General features: G+C 42.1%; 1 protein-coding gene across 1 annotated transcript in view; it reads left to right on the plus strand.

Annotated features, from left to right (window-relative positions):
- The first annotated feature begins 3,977 nt into the window (after positions 1-3,977).
- The window catches only part of CNTNAP5 (contactin associated protein family member 5), a 282,392-nt gene continuing 271,410 nt past the window's right edge, over positions 3,978-14,959 (plus strand). The window contains exon 1 of the mRNA XM_032189925.1: positions 3,978-4,326. Coding sequence (XP_032045816.1) covers positions 4,251-4,326 — 76 coding nt within the window. The 5' untranslated portion in view covers positions 3,978-4,250. The remainder of the gene's footprint in view (positions 4,327-14,959) is intronic.

Consider the following 14,959-nt stretch of genomic DNA (forward strand, 5'->3'; position numbering starts at 1 on the left):
CCCACATATTCTCTTTAATGAATGAGCCCTTTCTTTTTATAGAAGACTCTAAGGGGGAAAAAATAGAAAGGAAAAAAAAAAAAAAAAAAAAAGCTTTATTTTATTTTATTTTATTTTATTTTATTTTATTTTATTTTATTTTATTTTATTTTATTTTATTTTTAATGAGAAACATGATATTCTTCAGACAAATTCCTTGTTGTCAACAGAAAACAGCAACAGGTGATCCAAAAGCCTTGTATGATAGTTTGTGGGAGTATGTGCTCTCCAAAATTCATATACACAATGTTATTCTCCTTTCTTCCCTGGATGTTGTATGTGTTGGGTCAGAAATAAAGGTTCATCTGTAATTACCCAAACAGCTGGACTGATAAAATACAAGGGTTAAACCGTTACTGCTTCTAGTGGCAATCTCAACATGGACTATAGCAGTACAAATGCTGTTTACTGACTTTAGGAAAGAAAACAAGTTTATCTGATCACAGATAAACTTACCTCCTCAGATAAACATTTAAATAAAAAAGCTTTCTCCTTCAAAAATGTATATCCTTTTTTCCCTTGTGGCAGACAGCTTTTCCCAAACCTTCTTATGTTTTCATGTCCTTCTGTTGCTCTCCTATTCATATTCTCTCATCTAATTCCCACAAATGGTTCCTTCTGCTCAAAAAACAAAGCTCCAGACTCACAGAACAAACAGGGCACTGGGGCTGAAAACTCAAGTGCTAAGTTTCACCAATTTGTTGCTTGCACTGTAAAGCCAATAAGATTGTGACAGATCAGCCAGTGGTCTAATGTTCCTCTCCACATCATGCCAGTCATATACTGCTTGTGGCCTGAGCTGTATTAATATGGGCACCCAGCTGCCATTGGTGAGGAGGAGAACTTGATGCCCACATTAGGTTTTCTCACCCAGAACTAATGCAGTCCTTTCTGTACAGTCCCAGCTGACCTATCATCATCTACATTTCCTTTGAAATTATAAAGGTGCTCATACGATCACCATGACTGCAGACAGAACATGTGCCAGACATTAGGGTATTTCTCCCCCTTCCATCTGTACAAAATGAAGTAGTGTTCCCTTTGTTTTACAGACAGGGACTGAACATGGAGTGACTGGCAAAAGGCTATAAATGAAATGTGTCAAAGTGGCAGGAATTGAAAGGGAAAATCTCAGGGTCTTTGCTGTCAAGGTCAGCTTTGCTTTCCTCAAGGAGGAGGAACTGAGTGCCACAGTAGAGGTGAAAGTTAGAAAGGAGTCAGCACTATATGCTTAACAAGGCCTTCGTTCATTGCCAGGGATGGGCTTGCATTGCTTTCAATGGCAGTGATCACAATTATTTTGAACAAAGTCCAGATACAGTAAGACTAAATCAACAACTGAGTTTTCCCCAAACACAGGGTACACAGATATGCAGCTGAGGATGAGACACACTTTTTGTCTGTGCAGTTTTAATAGTGATTAATAAATTTACTCTAATAAAAATCTTGCTGGCAAAGAGCCCTTAAACATGACATTATTTACATAATTTCCTGCAAAGAACAGCTGCGTAGCCCTCCACTCTGGTCATAACTTCTCTGTTGTAGTGCTCCTGCACCCAAACATTCACAAATCTTAATGCACCTGCCTGGCATTTATGATACGAAGCTTATGGAAGAGGTGTGCCTCAAGGAAATGAGCACCTCATATGTGCAACGTGAAAGTTGATGGTGCGACCTGGGTCCAGATCCTTCAGTCAGATCCATACTGGTAACCACTGGGATGCATTATAGGATTGGGCTCATATTTACTGATAGCTTTTAATTAGTCTGCATAGCTCATTTCCACATCTGCTTTCCTATAAACAAACCACTAATTAGTTCAGTGAGTCAGTTAAAAGTGTAGTGTTGTGCCAGATAGTTTAAAGGGACCCAGAAAATATTTGAAACACAGTCCGTTTAATTTTAATTATTTTTTTTTAAAAGGAAGGCATGAAAAAAACAAATAAAAAATCTCCTTCCTCTGAATTCCTCTGCTGATTTCAGGATAAGTAGTTGTGAAGTTGTGACTGTGTCAAAGACTTGTATGTCTCCAGAGAAAATCCACTCTGGCTTTAAGCTTTCTGATATATTCTACTGCTTTGGTTTACTCAAGTGGTAGCTCTGAAAGTGCTGCTAGTACTTCTAAAGCCTGACTACTCACCTGAAAAACTCAAGTTAATAACATAATTTTCTCAATACCCAGGCCTCCTGACCTAATGCAATAAAGCAATCTTGGTTTCTGGGCCAGATTCTTGTTTATGATCTGTGCAACTTATGGAGATGAGGCGTTTGTTAACTAGGACAGGAAGGCGAGACTCTCTCTCCCCATACACCACGGGAAATGAGCAGAGCTCCCTAGTTCCTTCTAATATGGGCCTTCTCGGAGAAGATGGTGGCTGCGTCCTTGCACAAACATCTCCTGGGTGGTGAGCTGAACAACTCCTTTGGGGCCTTTGGATGGGAAAGAACCTTATGTAAATGTGTTATCCTTGGTCTGACTCCCATCCCAAGTTTCTGAAATCTGAAGTTAGCAAAGAACAGAGTATCTGTGGCAGGTCTTTGCACGGTCAAAGATAAAACTTAGGTGTGTGTGGATGTATTTAAAGCCAAAAATGAAAGACTTAGACCTCATTAGGCTTTGAGGTTCCTCCTAAGTCTTGGTTTTATGTGACTAAATCTTTATTGACTCTGACTGAAAGCTTTAGGACAAGGCAGCTATCCTTCCTATTTAACCTTGTGCCACTTGTAGCAACAGACGGTGAAATAATTAGGTCATTTTTTAAGTGCAGGCTTTTGCTTTCCAAGCCAACTACTCCTTTAGTGCTAAAAGTCTTGCTTCGGGTGTCCCTCTGACACCTGCTCTCTTTGACATAGTATCTAATCACTAAGCACGATGTATTTCCTCCATACCCCTTACTTTCATATGAGGCTTGTAGCATTCTGGCAATTTAAACCTCCACTCTCCATGGGTGAGTCAGGATGGCTTTGGTGAACTGTCCATTTCTTCTGATTATTTCTCACCATGGTAAGGGACTATGGCTGAGGACTAGCAACTTTACCCCGTGAAGACTTTAATGGTCCAAATACACTCTCAGTGCAGATTAAAGTGGAATCACTAATGCAATTTTGACCTGACTTTGATGCAGCAGCGTATTGATGTGGGGTGACACCAAAGCAAGGCAACAAGGTTAGATCTCTGCAGTGATTAAAGCGGAGTTCCTGAGAGGATGTTTACATCCTGTGTTTGCAAGCGTGCAGGGAGGCAACTGGAAACAGCATAGGATGCCTGCTCTGGGTGTGCTCCAGCTGCCTCTACACAGACCGCAAGGGAAAACGAGATGTTTTCTAACTCTTCGTGCCTTTACCCTCTAACCCGTTGTCCCTCTGGAACATAATCACAGTCTTCTCAGCTGCTGCGTATTCAGTAGTCAGACAGTCAATCAATCAATCAGTCTATCAATCAACATTAAAGCCGGTTTTGCCAGGTGTCACCCTCCCCAGCTGGGAGGGCAGCTGCGCCTTTGGGATGTGGGTCTGGCCCCGGCCCCGGCCCCGGCCCCAGCCCTGGGGGTACCCAAAGGGAGCCCCCCCTGCCAGGGGAGTGCATCGCGTGTCCACCCCGTGCCCTGGGGTGAGGCTGTGCCGGCACTGCGTACCGCGAGATGCTCGTAGGCGCTATATGTATGGATATATTACATATTTATAAGCAAAGGAACAACTGAGATGAGGGCGCTTTAAAATGTTCCAGCCACCGCGGTACCCGGGGAGAGAGAGATTTTTTTTTTTATTACTATTTTTTTTCCTCCCTTCTAGGCATCTGATTTACTCCGTGATTCTGATGCTTATCAACAAAGCGTGAAGATTGCAATAAGGATCCTCCCTGGAAGGCGAGGAGGAGTGACTTCAGGGGGCTGGGAGGAGGTGGAGTGCAGCGCGGCTCTCGCCTATAAGGAGGTGCCCAGCGCCCGGCTGCTGCTTCCAGCCGCAGCTCGCAAGGTGAATTTCCGCGGTGCGGGCTCTGCCGCCGGCATTTGGAGCATCTCCTCCTCCGGGGGCCGCGGAGGAAGGTCCCTCGGCTCCCCCCGCTCCGGCTGCCCCTTTACCCGGAGTGCCTGGATGCCCGATGGAGTAGATGAGAGGAAGAAGAGGGAGCGCACAGAGGCTGAGGGGCGCTCGGAAACCGGGTCCGGTGTAGACGAGCGGGTGGCTGACTTTCCCCTGCGGGGCTGACCATGGATTCCCCAGCCCTCGGGGGTTTCACGCTGCTGCTCGTCAGTTTTTGGCACCTGGGATTAACCGCAACCAACTGTGAGTAGCGGGAGCGCAGGAGTTGCCTGGTGTCGGGGTAAATGGGGGAGGCGGGAAAGGATGAAAGGGGGGAAAAACTCCCTGCAAACCGAGGGTATTGCAACGCGACCTCTAAGAAAGTTAGCCCAGCTCCGCTTTGCTAATCGAGCTGAGAAACGCAAAGTTGCGGCCAGATGGAGGGGTTGCTCGCCACCGTCCTGCCGCTGTGGACGTGGATGCGAACGCGAGCCGCTAGAACCTGCAGCGAGCCTCTCGCTCGCTTTCCATCCTTTCGCCGGCCGCGTTTATTTTTTATTTTTATTTTATTGCTTTCGCGGCCGGGGCTGCGCGCCTTCGCTGCAATCGCGGCGGAGCCGCTCGCCGAGCTCCGCACGGGTCGGGGCTGCCAGCACCTCGCGGAGCATCCCCGGCGTTGCCCCCTCCCCGGCTGCCGTCGGTCCCCCGCAGTGTCCCCTCTCCCTTCACCATCCCGGGGGGCTGCGACCCCCCTCCTCGCTCCCTCTCCCTTTCGGCCCCTTCCTAAGTTTCCCACGCCCCAAGGGCGGTGCCGGCGGCTCTGGCCCGCAGCAGGACCCCTTCCCTTCCTCCCCCATTTTCCTCCCCCCGGTTCGGGGCTTTGCAGCGCTGTTGCCGGCATCCCCGGGGGCGTTCCGCCGCCTGCCCCCTCCGTGATACCGCCGGGCCGGGGGGGATGCTGCGGCGGGGGCCGGGGCGGCCGGGCCCGTCGGGGGCCGCGGGGCGGGCGGGGGTGGCAGCGGGGGGGTGAGGAGGCCGCCAGAGGGCGCCGTAGCCCCACCGACGGCCCGGCCCGGCCCGGCACGGCGCAGCCCGGTGCCAGCGGACAGCGCTCCGTGCTCCTGGCTGGATGCTGCTGTCAAACCCGCGGGGGAGCCTTGCTTCAGTTCTCTCCTTTTTTTTTTTTCTTTTTTTTTTTTTATTTTCACTCAATTAAATTATGGTTAATATGTTTTAATAACGTTCGCGGATGCTAAATGGTAGGAGATTTAAGGCAGAGGCTTGCTGTTACTGATGCAGTAATAAAGTTAATTCCTAACACTTAAAAAGAAACTCTGAGTTAATGAGTTTTACTATTTCACGGGTGACAGTTTAATTTCCCAGTGCCAATAAACATTTCCATTGAATACACACTGCTTCCTAAATATTTAGGAGTCAATCTTTTTAAAGTGTAATGATCAATGGTTTTATTATACTGTACAGATTTTACTTATTCATTGCTCAATGAATTAGCATAGAATCAGCTGTAAGTGCTTTCCCAGGAGCTGAGTGAAGGAGCCTGTGAATCTGTAATACCTACAAGTTCCCTGGAAACCTCGTTAGGTTCGGATGTGAGGATATCTGTGTGCATGGACCTCAGTAATTGCATCCAGTATGAGAATTTGTCACCTTCTTAAGTAACTCTTCTCTATGTGCTGCAGCTCAGGAAAGCTGAAACTGAGCTCACGGATGCTTGGTCCTACCGCAGATGGGGCTAAGAAATCTTATAAACTGGTTAAAATGTTGAATTATGTCTGCCTAGAAGTAGAAATCTCATAAAAGTTTAGTTGAACTTAAAAATCCTTGATTTTAACGATTGCTAAACTCCTGGATACCTGGTAAACTTTCCAGAAAGAGATGTTCCCAAATCCTGTAAATGGGAACCTTCAGCATAGGCCATTCCTCAGGAGCTGAGGTCCTTTTATTTGGAAATCAAAGTGCAAATGGCAAAGTGTTCCTTCTGTGCTTTTCTTGATTTGGGTGGTTTGGCCAAAAGACTTGCATTCAGATGCTTACATTGGTGTATCTGCAATGGCTGTAACTGCCTCATTTCTGACAAGTTCTGCAAACAAGAACAGAATGGGGGATTTTTTTTTATATATTTTTTTATATACTGGAAAAGGAGTATGCTTCTGGGAGGAAGAAAGCAGGCTCTTCAGTTTTCTTCCAAAAATCTGACTTGGCATTAGTGTAGGTAACTTTTTTTTTTCTTGCTCCTAAATTAGGAAATTCTTAAAAATAATAAGAGAAAACCCTGAACAAGTCAAAACGTTTCTTGCCACTGAGATATCTGATTCCAATTTCCTCTTTGGTGTAGTTTTTAATTAAACAAAGAATTACTAAAGAAATTGATTTGAAACACAGCTACAGGCTAGGGGTCAGTAGACATCATTAGAAAGATCAGAATTTCCAAATGCTAATAAAACCTGAGGAATTCCTCCTACTTGGCTTTTTGCAATAATTTATTACATTAGGATACTAGAGTGGCAATAGGATTTCTCCCCAGGATACTAATTACTAGAAAATGACTAAATAGACACATACATCATATTGGAATGGGTTGCATATGATATCTGGCGGAACTGAAACTTCTGCATTCATCAGGTAGACAAGGAGACACAAAGCCTTGCCTGCTGTAAAACAAATTATGTGCCCTTTAGCAGCATACTCTGTGATCTGGAAGCATTAGTAGCTTTGGTAAGTCTAGATGAACATGTTTTTGTTTGTTTGTTTTGATTTCTTTTTCTTTTTTTAAGTTCGAGTGAGGTGTAAATAGTGAAAATATGAAATGAGAAATAAATCTACATTTACCCCAACGACCCTGAAATAGCAATGCAGGACTAGTCTACACCTGCAATAAAGAAAGGACTCCTGGCTAGTGGTCCTCAGTTTGGTGTTATGTGTCTTTGAATTTTCTGTTATTATTTTACATGTTCTGCTTCCTTTTATTTATATTTTTCTTGACTGACCTTTCTACATGGCAAGAAAGACAAGGCAGATTAAGTCACCTTCTGGAGAAGTGACACCTAGCTCCCATTGCAAAAGTTATTCTCGGTAACAATGTCATATTTCCATTCTTGAGCACAGCCTCCTCTTCCTCCCACAGAATCACTAGCATTTGTTATCTGATCTTGAGGCTTTCAAACCTTTCAATTAAACCCAGTCATGACTGTCAGTCAAACCTGCAGAAATTCAGTGTGGTAGAATTAGATCTATTTAATTTCTTATTGAGATATAAGGTCCAACATATGGTCCACTACTCTGCAGTAGATTTAGATTTGGCTTTCCAGGAGACTGTCTGCAATAACTCTATTCAGATAAATGTAGGTTGTGCATGTGTGAGTATATCTATTAATTGCAAAACAGGGAAAAAATGTTTTAAAGATTTTTTTTCTTGGTGGCAGAGTTTTAACTGTTTTTAGTCTTCCCTTATGGTGGTCTTAATTGACAGTAATTGTGCAGGAGTCAGACAAGTGTACGTGAAAACTTTCAGGGGAAACTCTGATTCTAAGTACTTGAGGCCATCAAGATCAGTAGGTGCATTTGGGACATGTAAGAGACCTAGTAGGTCAGCATTGATAAAGGCAAGAGGTCTGTTAAACAATAACCTTTATATCCATGTGGTCAGAAATGCTAAGTTTTGAAGAGATCTGGTGAAATAAGTAGGCTATTGATCTTCAGATTGCAGTCTGAGGCTTATTCACTTGCAGGCTGAGCAAACAGGATCAGATACACATCTCTAGTTCTTACTCCTCTGGCTTCAGTACTTAAATATTCCCTACAAGAGACTAGTATGTGGACATACTTCTTCCTTTTAGTTATGTTATTTAGGGAGAATAGCATATCCAAACATTAGCTTTGTCATGCCTTCTGATGCAACAATGAAATAAATGATAGGAGATAATGAGATTTCCTGAGAGAGAGGCTGTGAATGAGATTCCTGCCACAGCAAAGTCCAGGGGACACACTGCTGATGAGTGCCTCTCTTGCACATCTGTCATCATCTATCATATAATCAGTTTGACTTAACTAGCACTCCTTGGCTTTGAATCAGTCTTAAAGATGGTCTTTCCATGGACTGCAATGGTCTTTGGATTCTGCATCCACTAGGCAGATGGCATTGCCAGCCCACAGGAATCTATCTGGGGTTATTATCATCTCAGTACCAAATACATTGTCTGCTTGGATGTTTTTTCCTTTTTTTTTTTTTTTTTTTTTACTCTTAATGTCATGTAAATGAAGCAGTTTTTTTTTTTTTTTTGTATAAATTAACAGCAAGAACAAATTGTTTTCAAATGTGCTTAGTACATTTGTACAAAGTATAGACTTCAAGTGGAAAATATGGTGATGCTTCACATGCGTGAAGCTCTCAGCATACATACAAGCTTCTGCCAGCTACCCACTGAATGTAGGGCCAATGAATGTTTTTTTTTAATCACTGTAATTATTCTTTTGCCAATGGTAAACTGAGTCAGTGTATCATAAGTAAGCATGGAGATAAACATATAATCAATGTGAGAATCAATGTAACTAAAATAAGTCCTTTGGGGTCAATTGGATTGGTCCTTTATGGTGTGATCATGTCCCGTTATCTGCTGTTGGATCATATTCATATCTGCCTAGCTATATATAATCATTTCTAAATCCACAGATTATTCCTGACTTCCTCTTCCCCTCTCTCCCCTATCTCTGCTGCTATTTGAAGCAAATGGAGTCTGGATGGCTGAATACTGAAGTGAATAAGTTTATGAATGCAGTAGGAGTGTGGGATGGGTTTTATTTATTTTTAGCCCCCAAAATGCATTTTTGGGTAGATGTGACAGATTTCAGCTTGCTTGGCAAATTACATTCTTGTCCCCCAGCACCCTGCTCAGGAAAAGATGAGAATGGGTGAAACACAGACCTGCATCTGCACCCCCCAGGGTCACACGCAACAGAGGCTCTCTAAATGTGTTGGCTTTTCCTTAGCTTACCAGCCTCTTATGTCCTACCTACCAAGCATCTGAGGGAGTGAGCTGTCTGTGCTGCACACCGGGTAACCTGGCATGCTTTTGTAAAACAAAGGATTTCTGCCAGACTTTGCCACTGCTAGAACTCGGGCAAGTTATTCTGGCCCTGTGGCGTTCACACTTTTTTTTAAGACTACCGGTGTCTTACTGATATGAGGGCCACGTGCATCATGCCTGTGGGTTGGGGTCCTCACTGGACGCATCTCTTCTGGGTATACACAGAAAGGAAAGGTGTAAAAGAGAAAGGAAGAGGTAGATTTGCATGGGCACTTTCTGCTGTCAGTAAAATGTCTTTAAGAGATATGGAGTGCTTTGTTCTCTGTTAACTAAACTCCTAACTCAAACCAAGGGAAGAGAATTGTGTAATCCTGATGTAATAAAGCTTTAAAATTACCGGCAGTTCTTGAAGGCTTTGAATGCATCACTTGGTAAAGCAGAAAGCATTAATAGGCCTATTAGTAGACCTATTAGAAAGTCTTTATAGCATCAGGGGAAAAAAAAAATATTTTTTTTTGTATGTGTTCCTGGGCTGATATAATTGATAACTAATTTCCTTGTATTAATTTTGTCTATGAATTTTCTAACTGTCCTGTGCAGTGCAGATTCTTGTGGGCTGATAATGCCATGTGTTCTCTAGATCAGCACAACTGATGATGTTTTAAATGATGAAAACAATGCAGTATAGAATTGGGGGGGGAGGGACTGCCAAAACATTGGTTTCTTTTTTTTAATTACCCACTCTAAGCAGTTAAAAAAAAAAAAAAAAAAAAAGGTTGTTCATCGTGTAGTGATATAAATCCCCTTCTGTATAGATATGCTCCAAAAGAAAGGAAAATAACTTAGTAAAAGAGAAAGCATGAATCCATTTGTAAATGTCAGAAGGATCATGCCTGATCTGTATACCAGGAGAGGAAAAAATGTTGTTCTGGCAGAGGTTTTACATCTGCATAATACTAGCTCGTCCTCTATGTTACTACAAACATATGCTGAAACTCGGATAACTCGATCCATTTCCTACAGAATTTTGTGCTTAGAGTTTATTGGAACAGGAACTGAATAAAACAGTGGAAGTTTGTGTGAAGCTACCTTGCTATTGAAAGTACTAACCAGGTATTAGAGTACTGCTTCGTTCAATTATTGTTGCATGTTGTAACCTGTGAATTCAAACGCCACAGAACTGATTTCTTGAATGTATGGCTGTAGTATTTCACCTGAGAATAAGATACAGAGCTTGAAGAGACAGCATTCTTGTAGGTAATGATACCTTTTATTTTATGCAGTGTTTCTCTAACATAATGATGACCTCGCTAGTGTTCAGTCTTTCAGTCTCCGTTGCAGCACCAGGGGCACGAACCTGCATGGGCACTGAATAATCAAAGATGTCAGAATTGTGCTTCAGACAGTGCAAGGGAATACTATGAGTTCATGGACATCTGTAAGGAAAATATATTTTTTTCCATAACAGAATTTATCTGTGGAAATAATTTTGGAATAGAGATGCTTGTTCCACCCTTTTTTGGGGACTATCCATTTGGAAACTGTTACCTGGATGGAGAGGGCTTTAGTTTTAGGAAGAGATGTCAGTAAGTGATTTGCATGGCAAAAGTGATGCCAGCACCTTAGCCTGTGTTAGCCTTTGTCCTAGGCAGGTGCTAAATCAGAGAAGAGTCAGGCTTGGATTGAGAGCACAGTGCAGTAGCATTGGGGGTTGGTGGAAGCATCTAGGGAACCAGAGTGTAAATGGGTTTGCCTTTTGTTCCCATTTATTTGAAACTGGCTTTGAGTAACAGAAGCTCTATGACTTCTGTTTCGTCATGAATGATGATTACCTAAGTAAATACGCTTACAGGATCATTCATCAGCATCACTGTAATTCAGGATCTGGGTTTCAGCTCGGGGGTTGTGTTGGTGTGCTTGTATTGAGCCAGGGAAGCCCAGACTCCTGACCACACAGACTGGCTTCCCAATGAGTTGGATGTAGGTGCTGGAGGTTTTCTGGGAAGAGTTCCCGTGGTTTCCTCTTGTCATAGTTAACATCAGATGCATCATACCAGTGGTTAGTTTATAATGTGCCAGCAGTATTTCTGCGCTGGACAATGCAACTCCAAAGCTGAGGTTAAGGGGTATTCTTATGAGCATCACTAATACATGGATTCTTAATTATAAGGAAAAGCTAACTTTGTAATTGTTCATTTAGTGTCATTCTCAACACTAAAAAGGGTTTTGGTGGCTTGTGTTAATGCACTCTTTTCCAGACCATTAACTGCCTGGGATCCATGTGATCCTTAAGGGAACAGAGAGCATCAAACTGCAGTGGGACAGACTGGACTCCTTTCAGTCTAGTGTCTAGAAGATGCTCAGTAACACCCACAGCAGTGGACATTGAATAGAGTAACTATGGTATCATTCTGGGGAACACTTCCCTTTTGACATTGTTGAGTCTAGCACAAAGTCCCATAGCATGAAGCAGAATTGTACACAATGCTAACCATCGCGGCGCAGTAGGAATTGGACTGGGAAGGAAGTAAATGTACTTCATTCTGTTTTATTGTGTGTATTGAGAAGGACTGAGTGTTGGGCTTGGGAATTCTGGGGCATATTTTTTTTTTTCTAGAAGTATTCAGTGCACTGTGTTGCCAATATAGTAGTAAATAATAATAATTTTCAAATGGGCAAAATCCTTCCTTTGCTCCCAGCTGGGCGATAAGGAGTAGATAGACGTACTGCTTGGATAAGAACTGGCAAGTTCTATTTTATTCTGTAAATGGTGAGGCATTGTTCCTCGATGACAGTGGTTCTTCACTGACAGCTCATCAGCAGTCCAGGAACAGAGACAAATGCCTTGTGATCTCTGTCACCAGTGACATAGCTGTAGTCATTCCCATGTTAGTTCAATGATGGCTCTATATGTTTGGACATAAATCGCCCCCACTTCTGATATGGATGCTGCAAGCCATTGCTATCTGTCCTCTTTCTAGGTTAAAACAAACAAACAAAACAAAACAAAAAAACTGAAAGTTAATAAAGCTATTTTCTTCCTCCTCTCCATGCAAACTTGTCATTAGAGTGGCAGGGCAAAATGGCATTTTGTTACTGGAAATTATCTGGTGTGTCCATAAAATTATGCATACAGAAAGTAGCAGGAGATGGAGACTGTTTGTAGGGAGAGAGGGGAGGTCCAAGGGATCTTCTCCCAATTTGCCCATTACTACTGGCAGCTTCCTAATGCACTCAAGGAGGAGGTCTGAATTAATGGTCCAAGTGAGCCATCAGTGAATGGTTAAGAGTAACACATGCATTCAGCAATCAGGATTGATTTATAAATAGGACAAAAGGGACTAAATATGCTATGAAAATGAGTGTTGAAGATTCCCCACACCAATGAATAATTTATCCTCTTCTAGTATCCATGAAAACAAAAATTGTGCACATAAGAACCCATTAGAAAAGTTAATCCCTCAAATGGCTGAACACAGACAAAAACAGCTTTTGTTTTAAAAGGTAGATTTACTCAAATCTTCTCTAATTTGATTTGCCAGTGGGGCATAATTTAAGTCAAACAAGTTAGAAGTATGACTTGCTATATGAAGATATAAATATTTAATAGGTGATGAGAAATGTCTGCCCCAGAGGATAACAAGCTAAGGAGCACTCATTCTCCACACTCCTAAAGGCAAAGGGTATGCTAAAACCAAAAGAAATAGCAAGCAAAATGGAGAGGTAGCTTTTCTTCACAGGACGTGGTCCTCTGAAACTGGCCTTAAGGGCACCTGTAGTGCCTTTGCTGTTCTACATAATCCCAGAAAAACTCTCTCTCCAAGTAATGATAGTGTTCTTTTAGTGCCTGTAAATGTCATAGTCTTCCTACGGTCTCTGTATGTCTGCAGATGTTCACAGTGAACCTATCCTAGCCAGAGCACCTGCTCTGGGGCGTGTAGGATGCTGTATCTTCAACAATTCCTTGGGATGAGTGTTTGTATCAACACTAAACAGAGGATCATAGAGAGGGTAGAAGAGACACTACACAGTGCCCTTGGATTTCTTCCTGTCTGCCCTGAAAAATTCAGGAGGGTCAGTTTGTGTGGTTTTGTTTACTGTAAATTTTGTATCAAAATAGTTTGCTTTTTAATTTTAGACGAAAACCTCCTTCAGCAACTCCTAGCAAAATTAAACAGCTATGGCATTTTTCACAGACTGTTTGTTTGGAAAAGAAAATGAAAATTTGATGAATTTCAATCAGAAGTAGCTTGCAGCATTCAAATATTTATAGATTATCAAATTCCCTTTTCTCATCTCTGTTTCTTAAGTGCAGAGCTCATCTTATATGTAATATTAATTCTCATTATTCGTGGACAGTTATTCACTGGTTTCTTTCACAGACTTAGTTCATCTAGGACCTGGTGTAAATGAAAAGGAATGACTCTTGAATTTCAGATCTACTTTTCTTTAGAAGCCAGTTCCTCCAGTGTGTAAATCCTTGTTATTGTTCTCCTGTGAAGTTTATTTTTCTTAAAACCTGTCTGGCAATGTATGCAATACTAGATGTGTTTGCACCTGTCAGTTGAAAGAACTATTAATTTTCCTGGTGACTGCTGCTCTTCTTGAAAGTGTATTCTTCTGAAAGTGTATTGGCCTGCTCTTTTGTCAGATTCCATGCCAGCCTTGTATTCAACTTACTGACAATATAATAAGTTAGTTGCATGCAATTTTGTATTCTTCTCTCTATATATTTAGTAAAATAATAGATGATGAAATACTTAACAGGAGGACCCAGGAAACAGAACAACATTTACTAAAATAATATATATATAAAATGCATTGTGCCCAGAGGTAGGATGAGAGGCAACGGGCACAAACTGAATCACAGGAAGTTCCAGCTGAATATGAAAGGGCACTTCTGTACTGTGATGGTGGCAGAGCACTGGAACAAGTTCCTTCTCTGGTGATATTCAAAACCCGCCTGGATGCCACCCTTCGCAATGTGCTCTAGGTAATCCTGTTTGGCAGGGGGTTTGGACTAGATGATCTGTCAGAGGTCCCTTCCAACCTTGGCCATTCTGTAATAAATATAATGTATATTTCATTGCATAATTTAAATATAAAATATATATTTTTTTAAAAATCTATATATTTTGCAAACTTTTTCTGTTTCATGGGTCCTTTTGTTTTGCTGAGTTGAACACTAGTTGCCATAGTACATGGGGTTACATTGTATAATCATTTCTGTAAAAGCATTGCAGAAAGCACTTTCAATGTCTGAAACGCTGATAGTCTAAGGGTATTCTTGGTTCTCTTTCTTCCAGGCAGTTATAGTTATGAGCTTCCAGGCTCATGTTGCCGGTGCTGCTGTTTATTCCATGACAGTTTATTCCAACCTGGAAACCATATAGCTAGCTTTTTGTTAGGAACATTAGGTACACGATGTTGCTCATGACAGTGCACAAATGTCTGCATAGATACTATTTTTTAAAAATCCCACATTTTTTTTCCTATCTTTATCTTCTTGCTCTGAAGAAATGCATCACGTTGGTCACTTCAATTGAGGCTCTACTGGCCTCAGATCCTGAGCATGGGCAAAGCCTTTACAGTACAGGGAGCTTTTGAGGCATTTCTCTTGCTTTCTTGGCTCAGTTTCTTGGTAGAGAGCTACTGTATGGTCTCTGTTCTAAGAAAGTCATCAAGGAATTTGTTTGGCTTTGTCATTCAGCAGAAGCACATAGGCTGAAACCAGGGAGGAACAGATGAGCTGAATCAAGCTGAAAACTAGTACTGTCAGCTACATTCCCAAGTTCCAAATGTCCCTGAAATGACTGTTACATAAGACATTTTACCTATAATATTTGTTTGCA

Source organism: Aythya fuligula, chromosome 6, assembly GCF_009819795.1.
Source record: "Aythya fuligula isolate bAytFul2 chromosome 6, bAytFul2.pri, whole genome shotgun sequence".
Classification (NCBI taxonomy): Eukaryota; Metazoa; Chordata; class Aves; order Anseriformes; family Anatidae; genus Aythya; species Aythya fuligula.